Genomic DNA, 16,692 nt, shown 5'->3' on the forward strand with positions numbered 1-16,692 from the left:
CAGCTTTCAAAATAAGAGCACAGTGTGTTAACAGAACCCACCACAGAACGTACAAGGAGACTGTCAAAATAAGATGCCTTAAATAAAACATACAAGAACCTTTATTCTCCTTTACAAAATGTCATGAAAACATGCCCCTGGAACCCCTAAATGGTTATTTTTATTATTTGCTCATACTCAAGAGTCAAGAGTAAATCATTTTTGTATTTGGCAACTGTTGAGATTTGCACTTCAAACTACATTTTAGATTTTTATTAATTTATACAGACTAAAAAAAATCATATTTTCTATATCTTTTTAAGTATTTCGTGATATCGTCAAGAATATCGTTATCGCAAAAATAGCCTGAAATATCGTGATATTATTTCAGGGCCATATCGCCCACCCCTATGCAGAATGTGTAATAATGTAAAATATAGTCATATCATATCTGTACAGTTCATATAGAAAAGGTCTATTGTCATTCATTACATCAGCTACTATTGGGAAATAGTAAATAGTGTCAATTAAAAAAAATCCCATATTGGTCGGGACCCAGTGTTTCTATATTTTTTTCCTCTTCTAATCCTCAATATTGTTTTTAATGGATTTTTGTTGACTGATTGGCTTGTTTCTCTGCTCATTTTCTGTGCTTCTTGTGGTCACTCATTTTTGTGTGACCACAAGGAGTAGTGGGCTACCCGCGAGGCTGCTGAGGTAGAGTGAGGGGATTAGAGGTCGCCCATAATTACTCCACAACTACTCCGCCAAGTAGATTCATGGCTTATACGTCACCCAGCAGGCTGTGTGTGAGGTCAGAGGCTGGTGTATGTATGTCTAAGTGTTTAAGAGAGAAAGAAACAGCAGAAGAAGACATTGTCATCAGTTGCTTTGCTTTGACAGGTTGGAATGTGCCGTATTAAAGATATAAGATATGAATGACGTATGGGAGGAATGATATCAAGGAAATGAAGGAAGAGTTGGAGGGATACAAACGGAAAAGAAAGAAAAATACATTTATGAGGAGGAGAGAGACAGAGTGATAGACACATGCAGAGCCAAAAAAGCACTCTGCTCCATAAATACGGTAAAACACTCACAACATCAATAAAAAGAGTTATCAACATCTAAGCACTGGCTATGGGAGGGGCTGTTTAGTCTGATACTGTAGGCTGAAGACATGCTTAAGCTACCAAGCTAAAGGACACAATTACACAATTAACTTTCTCTTCAGTGCGGCGAGATCCCCCCTTGTAACAATATCAAATATGTCTTACTGAATTCCATCAAAATATGAATAGTATGATCCATTATCCTTAACCGCTTATCTGAACTCTGGTCAGGGGGCTGGAGCCAATCACAGCTGACATTGGGCGAGAGGCTGGGTCGCAGGACAGGTCGCCAGACTATCACAGGGCTGACACATAGAGACAGACAACCAATCATGCTCTCATTCACCCCTACGGGCAATTGAGGGGCACCAATTAAACTAAGCTGCATGTTTTTGGACTGTGAGAGGAAAACAGAGGACCCAGAGAGAACATGCAAACTACACTTATTATTATTTTAATTATTTATATTTTTTTATTTTATTTTATATTGTTACTATTTATTTATTATTACATATTATATACTATATACTGTACTATTATTAAAATTATATACCGTCTAGTCACCATAGCATTGTTGCCATCATATCATCAGTATCATTACCATCATTTTGCCAACCATCCTACCAACTGATGTTCTTTTTTTAACTTGTGTCCTTGTTCTATTCTGTTTTTTTCTATTGTTTTTATTTATGCTACCTCAGTATCTTATTCTATTGTATTTTATTGTACTTGAATACCGGACTGCTGTGACAACCGAATTTCCCTTCGGTGATGAATAAAGTAATCTATCTATCTATCTATCTATCTATCTATCTATCTATCTATCTATCTATCTATCTATCTATCTATCTATCTATCTATCTATCTATCTATCTATCTATCTATCTATCTATCTATCTATCTATCTATCTATACACAGAAAAGCTGCAGGCAGGATTTGAACTGGCGACCTTCTTGCTGTGAGGAAATAGTGCTAACCACTACACTACACCATGTAGCCCTGCATAGTATTTATTTTAGGTCAAATACTGATGTCAGCATACCAACATGCTCACAATGACAATTATAACATGCTGTTGTTTAGCAGGTAATTCTTACTATTGTCAGAGACCGTCCTGCCCTTAAAAACAACCCCATAGGTTGTTTGTACAAGCAGCAAAATACGACCCAGGTTCACATTTGAGACTGTCGTCCCCCCACCCTCTAGCGGCTGTAGTAGTAGTAGCTATGCATCATGTTTTAAGGTAATTATGTCACTTCCTGTCGTAACTACTTAATTTCCTGAATTTTCGTACATTTATTTGCTTTTTAAACTATCTTTTATAATGTCTAACCAGGATTTTTTTTTCCCCCTAAACCTACAGTGGCTTTATAGCGTAAATTCAAACAAATTCGGCCATCTATACAAGCAAAACACTCATATGGGTCATTTTGAGCAGTATTGACAGACAAGCAATTCTGAAATTTAGGTTGGAGATCTTGTTGCTTTACAAATGTACTGTTTTATGTTGTTCCAAATTGGGAAAACAATGGCCTGGAGGAATATGGAGGAGCAGAGTCAACAAGCGTTTTTTTAAACATGACTCTAGATGATAGTCTAATACAATTACAATGTGCTATCAGAACTTTTCCATGTTTTTTTAGCAGTGACCCAGTTTTATAACAACATATTGTACCAGCATCCCATTGGTCTGATGCATAGATATATGGATCTGATGGCCCAATAGTCTAAAACACTAACTAGAGTCCAGTGAAATAAGAGACTGGTATAGAGGTAAAAAGGTTACTTTTCTCCCTAAACTTCATGAAGTCTAAACTTCTGGACATATTTAAATCCAGATTATCTAAACAATAAATGATAGGGTAACACTTTACAATAACCATCATTTATAAACGGTAAACAGATAGTTTATTAATGTTTAATCATCATTTATAAACTGTTTATAGACCATTAGAATGGTAAATACATAATTTATTAATGTTAAACTAACTTAATCATGTATAAATGGCAAATAGATGTATATTCGTTTATAAACATGTCTATTAATGTAAGTTTATAGTTACTTTACCATTAACAAACAATTAAATTATAATTAATTGTTTATAAATGGTTTTAGTTGCACCCATTTTAATATTTTTAACTCCATATTAAGAATGTTAATGATTTTGAAATGATTCACATACCTTTAAGAAATTGGTTGAAATTGGTTGGGGGGCGGGGGGTTGTTCTAAAAGGGGGAAAAATGGGTGAATTGTACCTTTGCTGATTGAATATGTATTATGTCCTGACAACCCAATAAAGATATATATGAAAAAAAAAGAAAAAAAATTGGTTGAAAACATTTAACAATTAAATATGTAAAGCACTTTGTAAATGGTTAATAATTGGTTTATAAACCATCTATAAAAATTATTTAGTTGGTTATTGTAAAGTGTTACCAATGATAGAGAACATAGCAGGTTAGATTTCATCTGAACATTGTTCCCCTAAAGCTGTGTACTAAACCAGCAGGTTTATGTGACTACAGCAGTCAGATGTGGCTGTAACATTGGATCCTGGAAAGAATGACAGCTGGGAATCAAACCCTATCAAGCCAGGGAGGATTGACCAGATTGTTTGAGAAATTGCTGCCCTACAGATAGATACACACCGGCCATCTGTGTGCTTTATTTCTGCTAGCATTATGACGTTAGTACAGTTTTATAGCCTTTTGACAGTGCAGGTAGCCAAATGTGTAAAAGTCGTCATGGATAACATCATGGCAGGCAAACAGAAAAACAAAGAAGATGTTTGCATTTGCTTAAGCACCCATCTGTTGCTCTCCTCTTTTCTCTTCCTGCCTCCTTCTAATTTTCATCACTTTCACACATCACGCTCCCGCAGGAATGTTCACATTTTCTTCTCACCTAACTATATTTTCTAATACAATACTAATTGCTCCTGCTTTCATAAATGGTTCCTGAGCGGATCTATCTATTCTTTTTCATTTCTGTCCTCCTCCTCTTCTTCACATTCCTCTTCCCATCATCCTGTCTCCATCCTCTTTCCATCATCCACTCCTCTTCTCAAGTGTTATTTATAGAGTGGCTCCGGATGCATCGGCTTCTCTCCTCTGCTGTTCTCAGGCCCACGCTTGTTTCCGTCTTGGCTCTCTTTGTTCATCCTTTGCTTTTCTCCTGCTTGTTCTCCTTCCATCTCCTCCTCTTCCTCCCTGCAGACAGCAGTTTGTCTATCTGTTTCTTTCTGAGATGGAAAGTCTTCTGGGATTGTGTATACATCACTCCTCACCTGTTCTTCCTGTCTTCCTGTTTCCTTTTTTTCACCCTGCTGTGTCTTCTCCCTGTGTGCGACTGCTCCCTTTTCCTTTACCTCTTCTGATCACTCCGCCTCCACCCCGACTCCTCCTTTCCCTGCCTCCTCACAGCGTGTATCAACATGTCTGTTGTCTTTCCGGTCTCTAGCGCCATCAGATGCAGAGATATTTTTCCTTAACACTGTCATGAGGTGTTGTACTGTTGATCCATCATGTTTGTTTTGTTCTTTTAAATAAAAGCTTCAAACCTCTGAAAAATGCCAGTTTGTGTTGTTACAACCATTGGTGTCCAATGACTTTTTGCTAAACCTTTCCTCTGAATCATAGCATAGAAACCTTAACTATGTGCTGTAGGTCTGTCAAGCTTTGGATTTCTCCTCACCAGTGGAGGTGCTATTATATCATAGTTTAGACATACAGTAGTGTTCAAAATAATAGCAGTCCAATGTGACTAACCAGAATAATCCAGGTTTTTAGTATATTTTTTATTGCTACATGGCAAACAATTTACCAGTAGGTGCAGCAGAATCTCAGAAAACCAACAAGACCCAGCATTTGTGATATGCACACTCTTAAGGCTGTGCAATCGGGCAATTAGTTGAAAGGGGTGTGTTAAAAGGATTTAGCAATCCTGTGAATCACTAAAGCAATATTTAGTTGTATGACCACAGTTTTTTATTACTGCTTCACATCTGTGTGGCATGGAGTCAACCAACTTGTGGCACCTTTCAGCTGTTATTCCACTCCAAGATTCTTTTACAACATTCCACAATTCATTTACATTTCTTGGTTTTGCTTCAGAAACAGCATTTTTGATGTCACCCCACAAGTTCTCATCTGGATTAAGGTCCACTCCATAACATCAATGTTGTTGGTTTGGAACAAAGATTTTTCTGGTTTACTAGTGTGTTTGGGGTCATTGTCTTGTTGAAACACCTATTTCAAGGGCATGTCCTCTTCAGCATAAGGCAACATGACCTCTTCAAGTATTTTGACATATGCAAACTGATCCATGATCCCTGGTATGTGATAAATAGGCCCAACACCATAGTAGAGAAACATGCCCATATCATGATGCTTCACTGTCTTCACTGTGTACTGTGGCTTGAATTCAGAGTTTGGGGCTCGTCTCACAAACTGTCTGTGGCCCTTGGACCCAAAAAGAACAATTTTACTCTCATCAGTCCACAAAATGTTCCTCCGTTTCTCTTCAGGCCAGTTGATGTGTTCTTTGGCAAATTGTAACCTCTTCTGCACATGCCTTTTTTTTTAGCAGAGGGACTTTTCAGGGGATTCTTGTAAATAGATTAGCTTCACACAGACACTAACTGTCACAGCACTAACGGGTAACTCCAGACTGTCTTTGATCATCCTGGAGCTGATCATTGGCTGAGCCTTTGCCATTCTGCTTATTCTTCCATCCATGTTGATGGTTGTCTTCCGTTTTCTGCCACGTGTCTCTGGTTTTGCTCTCCATTTTAAAGCATTGGAGATCATTTTAGCTGAACAGCCTATAATTGTTTGCACCTCTTTATAAGTTTTCCCCTCTCCAATCAACTTTTTAGTCAAAGTACGCTGTTCTTCTGAACAATGTCTTGAACGACCCATTTTCCTCAGGCTTTCAAAGAGAAATGCATGTTCAACAAGTGCTGGCTTCATCCTTAAATAGAGGCCACCTGATTCACACCTGTTTTTTCACAAAACTGATGACCTCACTGATTGAATGCCACACTGCTATTTTTTTTAACACACCCCTTTCAACTAATTGCCCAATTGCACAGCCTTAAGAGCGTGCATATCACGAATGCTGGGTCTTGTTGGTTTTCTGAGAATCTACTGCACCTACTGGTACCTTGTTTGCCATGTAGCAATAAAAAATATACTAAAAACCTGAATTAATCTGGTTAGTCACATTGGACTGCTATTATTTTGAACACTACTGTATAGTGGTTTACACGTCAGTTATGTGTTAAATTGTGTTAAATTTGCTAAAGTCATTCGTTAACTAGTTAACTTCATACAATGATTTTTTTCAGCATCACATAAAACAGTGCATGAGCATCGTTCAGTCTGCAACAGGTCCACCAAATCATATGCCCACATCGGCCATTTGTTCCTACCCTCTAACACCACCCACAGGTGCAATTTCAAAAGTAGCACTCCTACAGATGGTGCAACTGCCAATCTGGACATGTTTTAGAAACGTTTTTTTTAACATGTGTCACTCGCGCATTTTACAGATTAAATTGGATTACATTCTAATCAATGTGTCAATCCCCACTGGAAGCATGAGACGTGCATCTCACAGAGACCCACCTGTGTTTTTTGTTATGCATCAAGTCTATTTAAGTCGTGCTTAGTGAAGCGTTTTTTGCATATACAGCTGTTTAAATCACACAAGTATCCTGCTGTATATGTGTTTCGAATTTATTAACGTTCTTATTGATTAACACTCCGGGCCTGTTTGAGTTGCTGTTTCACTACATGCAGATTCCCTTCACTTGCTACAGTGGGCGGAGAAATAAAATCAATCAATATAAACATTGTTGATTTCTTTCCAACATGAAAACTATTAAGTAAATAAGTAATTACAGTACAGTAATTTCAATACATTTCTGCTGTCAGTCAGCCTGCTGAAGGCAGTTCAGCCAGCCGCTGTCCACTGGGCTCCTGCTGATAGACAGCGAGTTGCTGCACAGCGGAGCTCACAGACACATCGGGAGCCCTGATTGATCAATAAACACAGCTTTCTATGCAGAAAACACTTCATTAATCGCGTCCAGTGGGGATTGTAAAATAGAACGTATATGTGCTGCTAATGTCTCGCTCCCAGTGGGGAGCGCCAGTAAAGCTAACATGTCTTCATAAATGTAAAAGTCACTGTTTTTAAGACAATGTTAACATTGTGAAGTTGTTGCAGTTTGGTTAGGTTTAGGAAACAAAACTACACTTAAGTTTAGGAGAATAGAATAAGTACATGATTAGACATAGCAAAAGATTGTTAAAAAAAGTAACATAAATGGACATTGAGACAGTTATGTAGGTGATGTAAAGCTCCACAGTGGCATGATGTAGCTATGCATGGCAGTTAAGTTAGTAACCTGAAATAACAATGTTGACTTTTGGTTTCACATGCGACATTACTCACAACAATACTCTTTATACTCCATTTTGTAGCTTCATCTTTTGTTTTTACACTCTGTAACATCATTCCTGCCTTGGTGTCCCTCATTCTTACATATGTAGTGTTTAGGGCTGCTGCAAGCTAAAAATGACACATGGGGTCGTTACCAAGAGACAGTAACCAAGAGACAGTAACCAAAGGGGTAGTTCTTTGAGAACAGTTCATCAGCACTTCACGCTGACATTTGCCAAGGGCCGAAACATACAGGCTGCTTTGTTTCCCTCTTCTCGTGTCTCCTCCGACTGAGGAGGAGTCTTCTGCAAGGCGTCACCAGGAATCAGCTGATGAGACAGAAATAGTACTGCCCGACACACATACACAACACACAGCTTTCCCCTCTCCCCTCCCCATCCTTGGGCAATGTATTCTTAGTGGTGCTAATTAACAACTCCACACCAACAACTGGTGAAGAGAGTGGAGACACAAGAGGGAGAGATAAAGAGAATAAGAGACAGAGAGAGAGAGGGAGGAAGAGGCAGGGAGTCCTTGGACATGCTGAGCTGAGTATACGAGGCCCTAGGCGAAGACAAACCCATACGTGTGTATATGTGGGTTTTCTGACTGTGTCATTGTTTATAGTTGTGTGTGAGTGTATGCATTTGTGTGCTCATTTACACACTTGTTTTGACAAGGTCAAAATAGGGCTAACCCACATCTGGCTCTCTGTCTGTCCCTGCTGGCCCATGGTGTTGACCTAGAGAGAGAAGACAGCCACAGATCAGCCAGTTCACACCACTTGGACCCCCTGGTCCCTGTCTACCACAGCCACATGCTGGCCGTGTGAGATATTACCACATTACAGTAGTGTCAATCAGTAATTACTACCCAGTTTTAGTAAGGAGTACTGTACTCTAACAGATATCTTATTTTGTAGGCCCATGTTCAGTAAAAACTGGTGGAGGAGTATGCCTAACTTTGGCTTAAGACCTTCGATAACTCAAATTTTATTTTACTCACATGCTGTGCCTTTTTAGCTGTCTATAGCAAACAGTAATACAGAAATAAACAGGGTTTTGTATTGATTTAGATAGTACTTTGAGTTGCCCAGTTAGTAGGTTATTTAGCTCAGTTAGCTTAGCGGTTAGCTTAGGTTGGAGTTTGAAGCTACAGTGTCTCTTTTTTTTAAGATGCCACATGAGGATGTGGAGGATATATAGGTGTTGAAAAGTATCTATGAAAGGAAGGCAAGCATTGGAGTTGAAATGTAACTCTGTAAGTCCAACTGTTACTGCTACAGTGGAGTAATTTAGCAAGCTAACATCCATTTTGATAAACAATGGAAGTGTTTTATGGAAATTACCCCAGTTAGACAACACTGCTGCTAGGCAATTGCAATATGGAAACCAAAAGACTCCTCAAGCCTAATAACAGTTCAGCAAGCTGGTGAATGGGTAACACCGGCTAATGCAGGAAATGCAAAGGCAAAATGACAGAGGAAAAAAGATGAGGCTGTTGGGAATATCAACATTTTCCTCAGACATGTTGTGAAAAATAAAACATAAACCCAACGTAACTAAAATTTCAATTTATTAACTTATCATCTATTGAAAAACTAACTTCCATGGCATCAGCTCTGGGCTCTTTACACACAACCCCATTTGAAGGCAGCATCTGTCTACCTAGTTCTTAAAAGTCCAATTTTCCATCTACCTTTTAGCTTTGTTTTGGTCTCCACACACCTCTGGCTCTTTAGCTGTTAAGTATTCCACAATGATCAACAGCAAGTTTACGAATTCCTTCTGTTGTTTGCTGCTGGGCAGGTTGTGAACAGAGGGTTTATCGTAGGTTCATCATATTTTTTTGAAAATAGCTGCCATGTGAAGTCAGTGATAGCTGAGTTGCAGACTGGGAACCCAATACAATGAGTTAAAACAGGCTTAAAGGCTATAGAGCTATAGGGCTTGTATGCAGTGGCTACAAGAGGGTGGCAGTTACTGAGATATGTATATTCAGTTCTCTGGTGATCTTCTCTCATGCTTAGTTTGTGGACACTCTAACGTACACCCAGGAGAGATGGCACAACATGATTCAAGGAGAAAGCAAAATTAATACTAACCTTTTTTTTAGCAGTGAATTTCTCTATGCAAGTCACTAGCAATGCAAATATTCTCAGGCTGTTTTTGAGTGAAAATCGACTGAAGAACGAGTTTCTCTGCTCACCGGAATAATTTAGTGCTCCTCCACCTCCTGTGATCCCAGGCATGGTGGCTGATCCCTGGGGAGGCAGCAGACTCAGGCCTGTAATCAATGAACACACAGTAGAGTGAACACAGAGAGCATGCTCTTACCTGAGAGGACGTCTTTTCCTGTGTCTTCACTGAGTGATTACGTTTTCATCCTTATGAGTCAAGGTTAAGTTGAACATAAAGGTAGTGTTATATGCATTTTGGTAGAAATGATGATGAATATGGGAACTGTGTGCTGACTCAGAGGGCATAAATCTGGACTGCAACATTGTCTATAGGGTGTGAAAAATGTTGGATGGTGTCAGTGCGTGCACGTGTGACAGATAAACTTCCTATGTTCAGTGAATTGTTGCTGTATAATCTATATTATATATTATATATAGGTATATGAGAAGATAATATAAAATATTTGATGTTGTGTTGTCCAGATTTCACTGCTCACTTGTTAACATCTAAAAAATATTTTATGTTTTATCACAAATGAACAGGAAATTGTCCAGACCTGACATTGGAATTTTACCCAGCTATATATATCTAGATATTTTCAGTCAAAGATGATGAGACCCTACTCATGATTTAGGTTAATTTAGATTTGATATTAAAAGTCAGCTCTTGCAGCTTTAACAGTGCATGTCTGCTGAATCTGTGGAAGTGGGAGAAATAATGAAACCGTGGCTCTAAGAACAGGAACAGCTGGTGCACTGACACCCGCTGACACCCAGTGCTTGATGCCATCACGTTACCATGACAACCGGCTGTGTACCCTCTGCTTCTGACAGCTGTTCCCATGGTGCCTGGGCTTGGCTCAGCCCCTGGACTCCCATTGGCAGGATAGATAGCTACTCTGGGTCAGAGGTCATGGTTATGACGTTGCTGCCGTGGCCGTGTCATGTTGTTTTTTCCATTTGAATTATCTTTGGATCAGTTTAGCTGAGGTTTGTGTCAACCCCAATGTCCATTTATCATTGCTTATGACTATGAGCTAATGCAAAGCCTACTTGAAACATTTCTGAGTAAAAACATGCACATGCATTTCAAATTCTCTTGAGCTCTTGAGTTTCTTGTCTCTTCTCAAAGCTTCATCCTCTCTGCTTGAGTCAAGCACAGCACAAACGGGTGATGATAAAGAGATCAGAATGTGTGTAATGGTATAAAATGATGATTTTCATTATGTTAACGTTAGCTTTCAAGTGTCCTGGCTCTGCATTATAAATGGCACAAATGCTTTGATGCTGAGCCCTACTGCTAGTTATAAAGTCCCCTTCAGGCATTACAAAACTTCAGCATTTGAACTTAAACATTACATACCAAATATTGAAAAATGCATATAAAATATGATAATACTCAAAATATCAGCCTAAAGGTGATTCAGCAATGTCTTAAAAAGGAGATTTAATTTTATAACCTGGCATTAATGTGTATTTTTCCAGAAAATATTCCTCACAATTTCATTTTTTCACATTTCATTCAAAATTCCGCGTCACAAAATCACCATACCTGTGTCAGCTGATTGGCCAAATGTCTGCCAGTCTCCTCCCTGCTCCAGCTCTGTATGGTGACAGTCTGCTGTGTCTGCACCAGCACTATTCAGAGACAGCTAGAAAGTCACTAGTAAAGAGGAATGTACAACTGGCTTCTGTCAACTCATTTCCTGGTCATGGTGGAAGACTGTTATCTGTTGGATTTTTTCTACCACCAAAAGCAGGCGACAACAGATCAGGTGTTATGTTTTCTACCTGTTTCCTACCCAGCAGCTGAGCGTCACAGCCGCAAGGACATGTCTGCCTTCAATACATCCAGGTGATCAAGTTGAACCTAAATTTATTGCCTATGCTTTTTTGGACTGAGGTGGCCAAAAAACAACAAATGTGTATGTTGCTTTGGGATCTTGGAGGGCGTGACGACCGTCTTTGTTGTATTTTACTAACTTACAGAGAATTATTGACTGACACATTGGTATCTATTTGTATTGATGTAAATGTTTTCCAGTTTATTTGAATGGTCAACAATTCACGACTGATGCTGCTTATACATTGATGTTTATGGCTATTTTTATTTTCATTTTTTAATTAAATGGTCATAAGTTAACTGAAAGTGAACATGTAGGTCTATTTATTTATTTGTCTTTTGACTTTACTGAGCAACTGACTGATACTGAATATACACTGATGTTTATGAGGATACTTTTCAATTTATTTATACTTAATTTAAATAGTTGAGAATTGACTTCTACTGAACATACGGGTCTATTTAGCTATTTAATATATTTTTTACTCATTGTTTTACTTTTTAATAGTGACCCGTTGACTGATACTACACTTACAGTACTGTTTAGATATTTAACTTATTTGTATTTATTATTTATTTAAATAGTCAGCAATGACTGATACTGGATATAACTGAACAAAGCTGTGCACAAAGTGCACAGTCCACATAGAAAAGATCTTCAAGATTTTCATTCCCGATTTTCATTCCGGCTCAAAAACTCAGCTGCAGCTATATTCTTCCACTGTAAAATGGGTATCGGTCTCAAAAACCCCATATTTGTCAGATTTGAATAAAAAACCTATATGTTCGGACCTTGCAGATGTTCTCACTTAAACTCTTAATCAGTGTTCAGGAATCATTCAGTGTCCTGTAAATCACTGGGTATTCCACTTGTACAACTTCCTCTTTATGAATTGCTCATTTTCACCTCAGTAAATGTGAAAAAGTGTGAATGCCAGTATACTCCATTGTCTTGAGGAATTTCTTTGGACAAATAATTTGCAGACATGACTGTAAAGCCAGAGTGCAGCCAGAGACTTAACTAAAGTTTGTCTGCTTGTACAAATAGGCAATTTGGCTGCAAAGCTGTGAATGAAGCCATCTCCTTCCTCTCTATCTCTCTCACACAGCGAGGTAATTAAAGTACTGTCTGGGTCCCCTCCATGAGAGCCATGCTATGCTAATGCACTATTCCTTTGACAGTTCTGTTGAGACAACATTGTGGGTGTTTTCACATGGCCTGATTTGCAATTCACACTCGGGTTATTTCCATCATTGGCATCCCGGGATGCAGTGAGGGTAAAGGCTGTGAGCCACAGAGTGCAAAACTGAGCTGAAGTTTCATTTAATTGCGTGTATGATTTTCTTTTTTGAAAGGCACCTTTCAAGTGGTGCTCTAATTGCCAGTTATTTTGCTGGAACTGAAATGTTGTTCTCAAACATGTGCGTGCATAACATCACTTGTGTTTCCTTTGGATTTATTTATTTGAAAATTATTCAGTTATTCAGAAATTCCACCAAGGCCTTCTCTGTTTTTGTTTTTATGAATGTGAGGATATTTAGGCAGGAAGGTCTGTCTGAACAGCCCTAGAGGGTAAAGTTTATCGAGTACAAAAAGTTTGTGAGTGAATGATGTACCACTAATAGGCAATCTTCAACTTCTCTCTCCTTTCAGAACACTGCACCAGCAGTTTGAGAGCTACAAACAGGAGGTGCGTCGCATCGGGGCAGATACGCGGCGTCAGCAGACCCAGCAGAAGGACGACGCGCCCACCTGCGGTATCTGCCGCAAGACCAAGTTTGCAGACGGCTGCGGCCACCTCTGCTCCTACTGCCAGACCAAATTCTGCGCTCGCTGTGGAGGGCGGGTCTCTCTGCGCTCCAACAATGTGAGAAACCTCCCCCTTGACCTCCTCCCTTACCCTTTCTCCCTCTCACACTCACCTCATTCATGCTGTAGCTGATGTACACTTGGTCCTTCTGCTTCTGTGTTTGTTACCGTCTGCTTTGTTGCTTCCTGGTCACACTTTGGTGAGACCAAAGTGTGCTGGAACAATGGCTTGGCACCAGTCATAGGCCCTTCAAGGCTCATTTCAAGTCTGAGACTGTAGTGTTGTGAAATGGTTATAAATTGAAGCATCTTAGCTCACTTTTATGTGAAAACACACCAGTAACTGCATCTGTGTTGTCCCTTGTCTCCTGTGACGCCACTGCAGACATCTCACTAACATGTTGGACATAGATAGAGCCTAAACACGCCCAAACAAAGAGAGAAGAAGAGAGGCAAAGAGGGTAACAAGTGAAGAAGGGCAGCTGTAGAATGGATGCCACCAGTACCCTGATATCACAGCAAAAAGTATCTAAATGTCCAAAAAAACCTTCTCAAATAACTATTGCAACTCTTCTTCGCTGTCTATCGCTCTGATCAGTTTGTTCTAAACAAATAATTAACTGTTAAACTGTTACCTTCCATAAGAATTGTGACCGATTAATAATATCAGTTAAACAATGTAAACATTCAATAAACATTTTCAAAATAAAGAATGACAACTCATACAACTCATAGGGCTATGTTCAACCATATGTGCCTTTTAACAGAGCATATTGGAGAGCTTTAAGTGCAAATTGCTAGTGTTAACTGCACTATTTTTTGTCTACATGACAAATGCCTGAATATTGAAGAGGACTGGTGTGTTAAATCAGCCATCCTATTAACACAGGACATTACAATTAGACCTCACAGTTGAACTAGAGGTGGAGACTTGGGGACGTGGCTGTGGACATGGAAGTATGTGCAAGCCTCTCCTGGGCAGTCAGTGGCCCCTGAAGTTTTTATATTAATATTCTAATCATATTGATATCTCTCCATCATCATAATATTATTAGCATATTATATAGGCTATTAGGCTGTACATATTGTAGATGTATAAATGAAATATTCCAACCTCACCGGGAGTTGAGTCTCCACTGCTACCCTGCTGACTGCAGCTCGGATTTCCTTCCACACTGCATTTTTTCGTCTCCCTTTGATGCCGCTTTTTAGCTGTTTAGGCTGCCAGTTTGTTCTGTTGCACCTGGGACGTCAGAGTTTCAATTTCAGCCTCTGAGAAATTTATCTTCTTTATTATTTTTTTTTAGGCATTTTTATGCTTTATTGACAGTGACAGAGTGAAAGGGGGTGACAGAGGGGAAGACATGCGGCAAAGGGAGCTCAGGCCGTATTCGAACCCGGCTCCGCCGCAGCAAGGCCTCAGCCTACATGGCAAGCACTCTACCAGTGTGAGCCACCGGGACACCCCAGAAATGTATCTTCTATTGCAACTTTCCATGTTGTAAACTCGAGGGGCCAGTATATATTAGACTGTGATATTAAACTGACTATTGTTTACACATTTAATAATGCTCGTTCTAACGATGTGATTGGTGAGATACGAACGTTTCATGAATCACACATGAACCCTGTCGTAAGATGGTTTCTACGCTGGTTTCTACATTTGAGTGATAAATGAGTATCCTATTTAGTATGTCAAATGCAGTATGCCATACCAGGATGTCCTACCACATGGCGTTTTGCAGTATAAAGCAAGCATACTTTTCTGGCCAAAGGGTCAAAAGTTCAAGGCGCCATGTTATGATAGAAGTAAGTGAAACAAGTATGTCAAAGTTGTATGTATACTGCATGTAACAGTACATAATTTGTAAGGGCAGCTGCAGGGTTAATGTTGTCAAGGGTTAATGATTGGTTAACAAGGATTATCTATCAGAATCCAATTCAGTGTTCCTGTTTCTCAGATATAGGGGGTATGTAGAGAAGAAGCCTTGTTTGATCAGAATCTGGATGCAACAGTTCTTTGTGCTTTGCTGCAATGTTACTGTTAGTCTTAGCTCGTACATTTTGTTGAAAAAAATTGTATGGTTTTGGGAGAAGGATGGCTAGGAGTGCTAATGTGTCATGTCGCCTTTAGCTTAGCTTGATGCCCCACTCGCCTTCCCTGCTTCTACTTCTACTTCTACTTACTTACTACAAATCAAAGATGATTGCATTTAGTGCCGATAAGCTCATGGCAGTTGCTGACTAAGTATGCTTCAACTTTACAGTCCATAACAAGCAATACTTAAAAAAACAACACAAACAGGAATAAATACCTCTCCAAGCTGAGCTTCATCCATGTGCACCACCATGTAGCATGCAGTTAATGAAAAAAATATGCTGTGTGGCAGAAAAAGAAGAATTCCTGTTGCTGAGTATAATTCTGTCACATTGTGTGATTTATTTATTTTCTCTGTTGTATCATCTGGTGTTTCCCTGGATATAACATTGCTGACAGGTGCCCAAAAGTAACAGACCTTGAACAAAATTGAACATTTGGGATAATGTAAGTACACAACTCAACAAAATATATAGCATAGGTCTTATTGTTTTAAGACAATATAATCCTTAAATATGACATATTATACCTTGCTCTCTTACCCACAATGCACTGCAGACACTGAGCAGTGCCACCTGTAAGCCACAGGCTCTAGAGCTCACAGTGTTATAAAACAAATGCCGGCACCATATCACCAAATTCAGTGTGGCATCCATCCATAAACATGTTTGCACTATTTTAAGAGCCGGCCCTCTTCCATCCAAGCATTTTGTGGGCTCCAACCCAAGAGAGAGGACCTCCTCCTGGGTATCTTACCTGACTATAGGCCCTCCATCCTTGGCCTGCTGGTCCCCAATCTGTTCAGGATCCGCCTAGCCCAGCTGGGCTTGAACTCACACTGGCACCACACGTATGTAGAACTCAAAGACCAGTGAGAACAGGGGATAAAGATAGTATCCCTGTTGGTAAAGCCATTAATATTATTTTCACAGCAGACAGGCTGTTACATGGAAATACAGAAATGAGAAATTTATTTATAGATTTATTTATTTATTTATAGATTGCAATTTACATCATCCTTGATGATGTAAATTGCAATCTATAAATAAAACAAGGATTTATTTGAAGAATGTAATGAGGGTTTTAATATGGATTTAATTTCTTTAAGATAATACTGATCATTTATAGCATCACTCATCTAAAACAGACCTTACTTTCTACACTCACTGAGCAATTTAATTCATGAATTCTTACAAGAGAACACAAGACAGTCAGGCATTT

The 16,692-nt window shown here is 39.2% G+C and overlaps 1 protein-coding gene across 6 annotated transcripts in view; it reads left to right on the top strand.

Annotated features, from left to right (window-relative positions):
* Positions 1–16,692, top strand: part of rims1b (regulating synaptic membrane exocytosis 1b) — a 99,272-nt gene that overhangs the window by 13,785 nt on the left and 68,795 nt on the right. For all 6 annotated transcript variants that reach the window (XM_059329640.1, XM_059329615.1, XM_059329624.1 and 3 more), the window contains exon 2: positions 13,218–13,431. In XM_059329640.1, the coding sequence (XP_059185623.1) occupies positions 13,218–13,431 (214 nt within the window). The remainder of the gene's footprint in view (positions 1–13,217; positions 13,432–16,692) is intronic.

The sequence above is a fragment of the Centropristis striata genome, chromosome 1 (assembly GCF_030273125.1).
Source record: "Centropristis striata isolate RG_2023a ecotype Rhode Island chromosome 1, C.striata_1.0, whole genome shotgun sequence".
NCBI classification, from domain to species: domain Eukaryota; kingdom Metazoa; phylum Chordata; class Actinopteri; order Perciformes; family Serranidae; genus Centropristis; species Centropristis striata.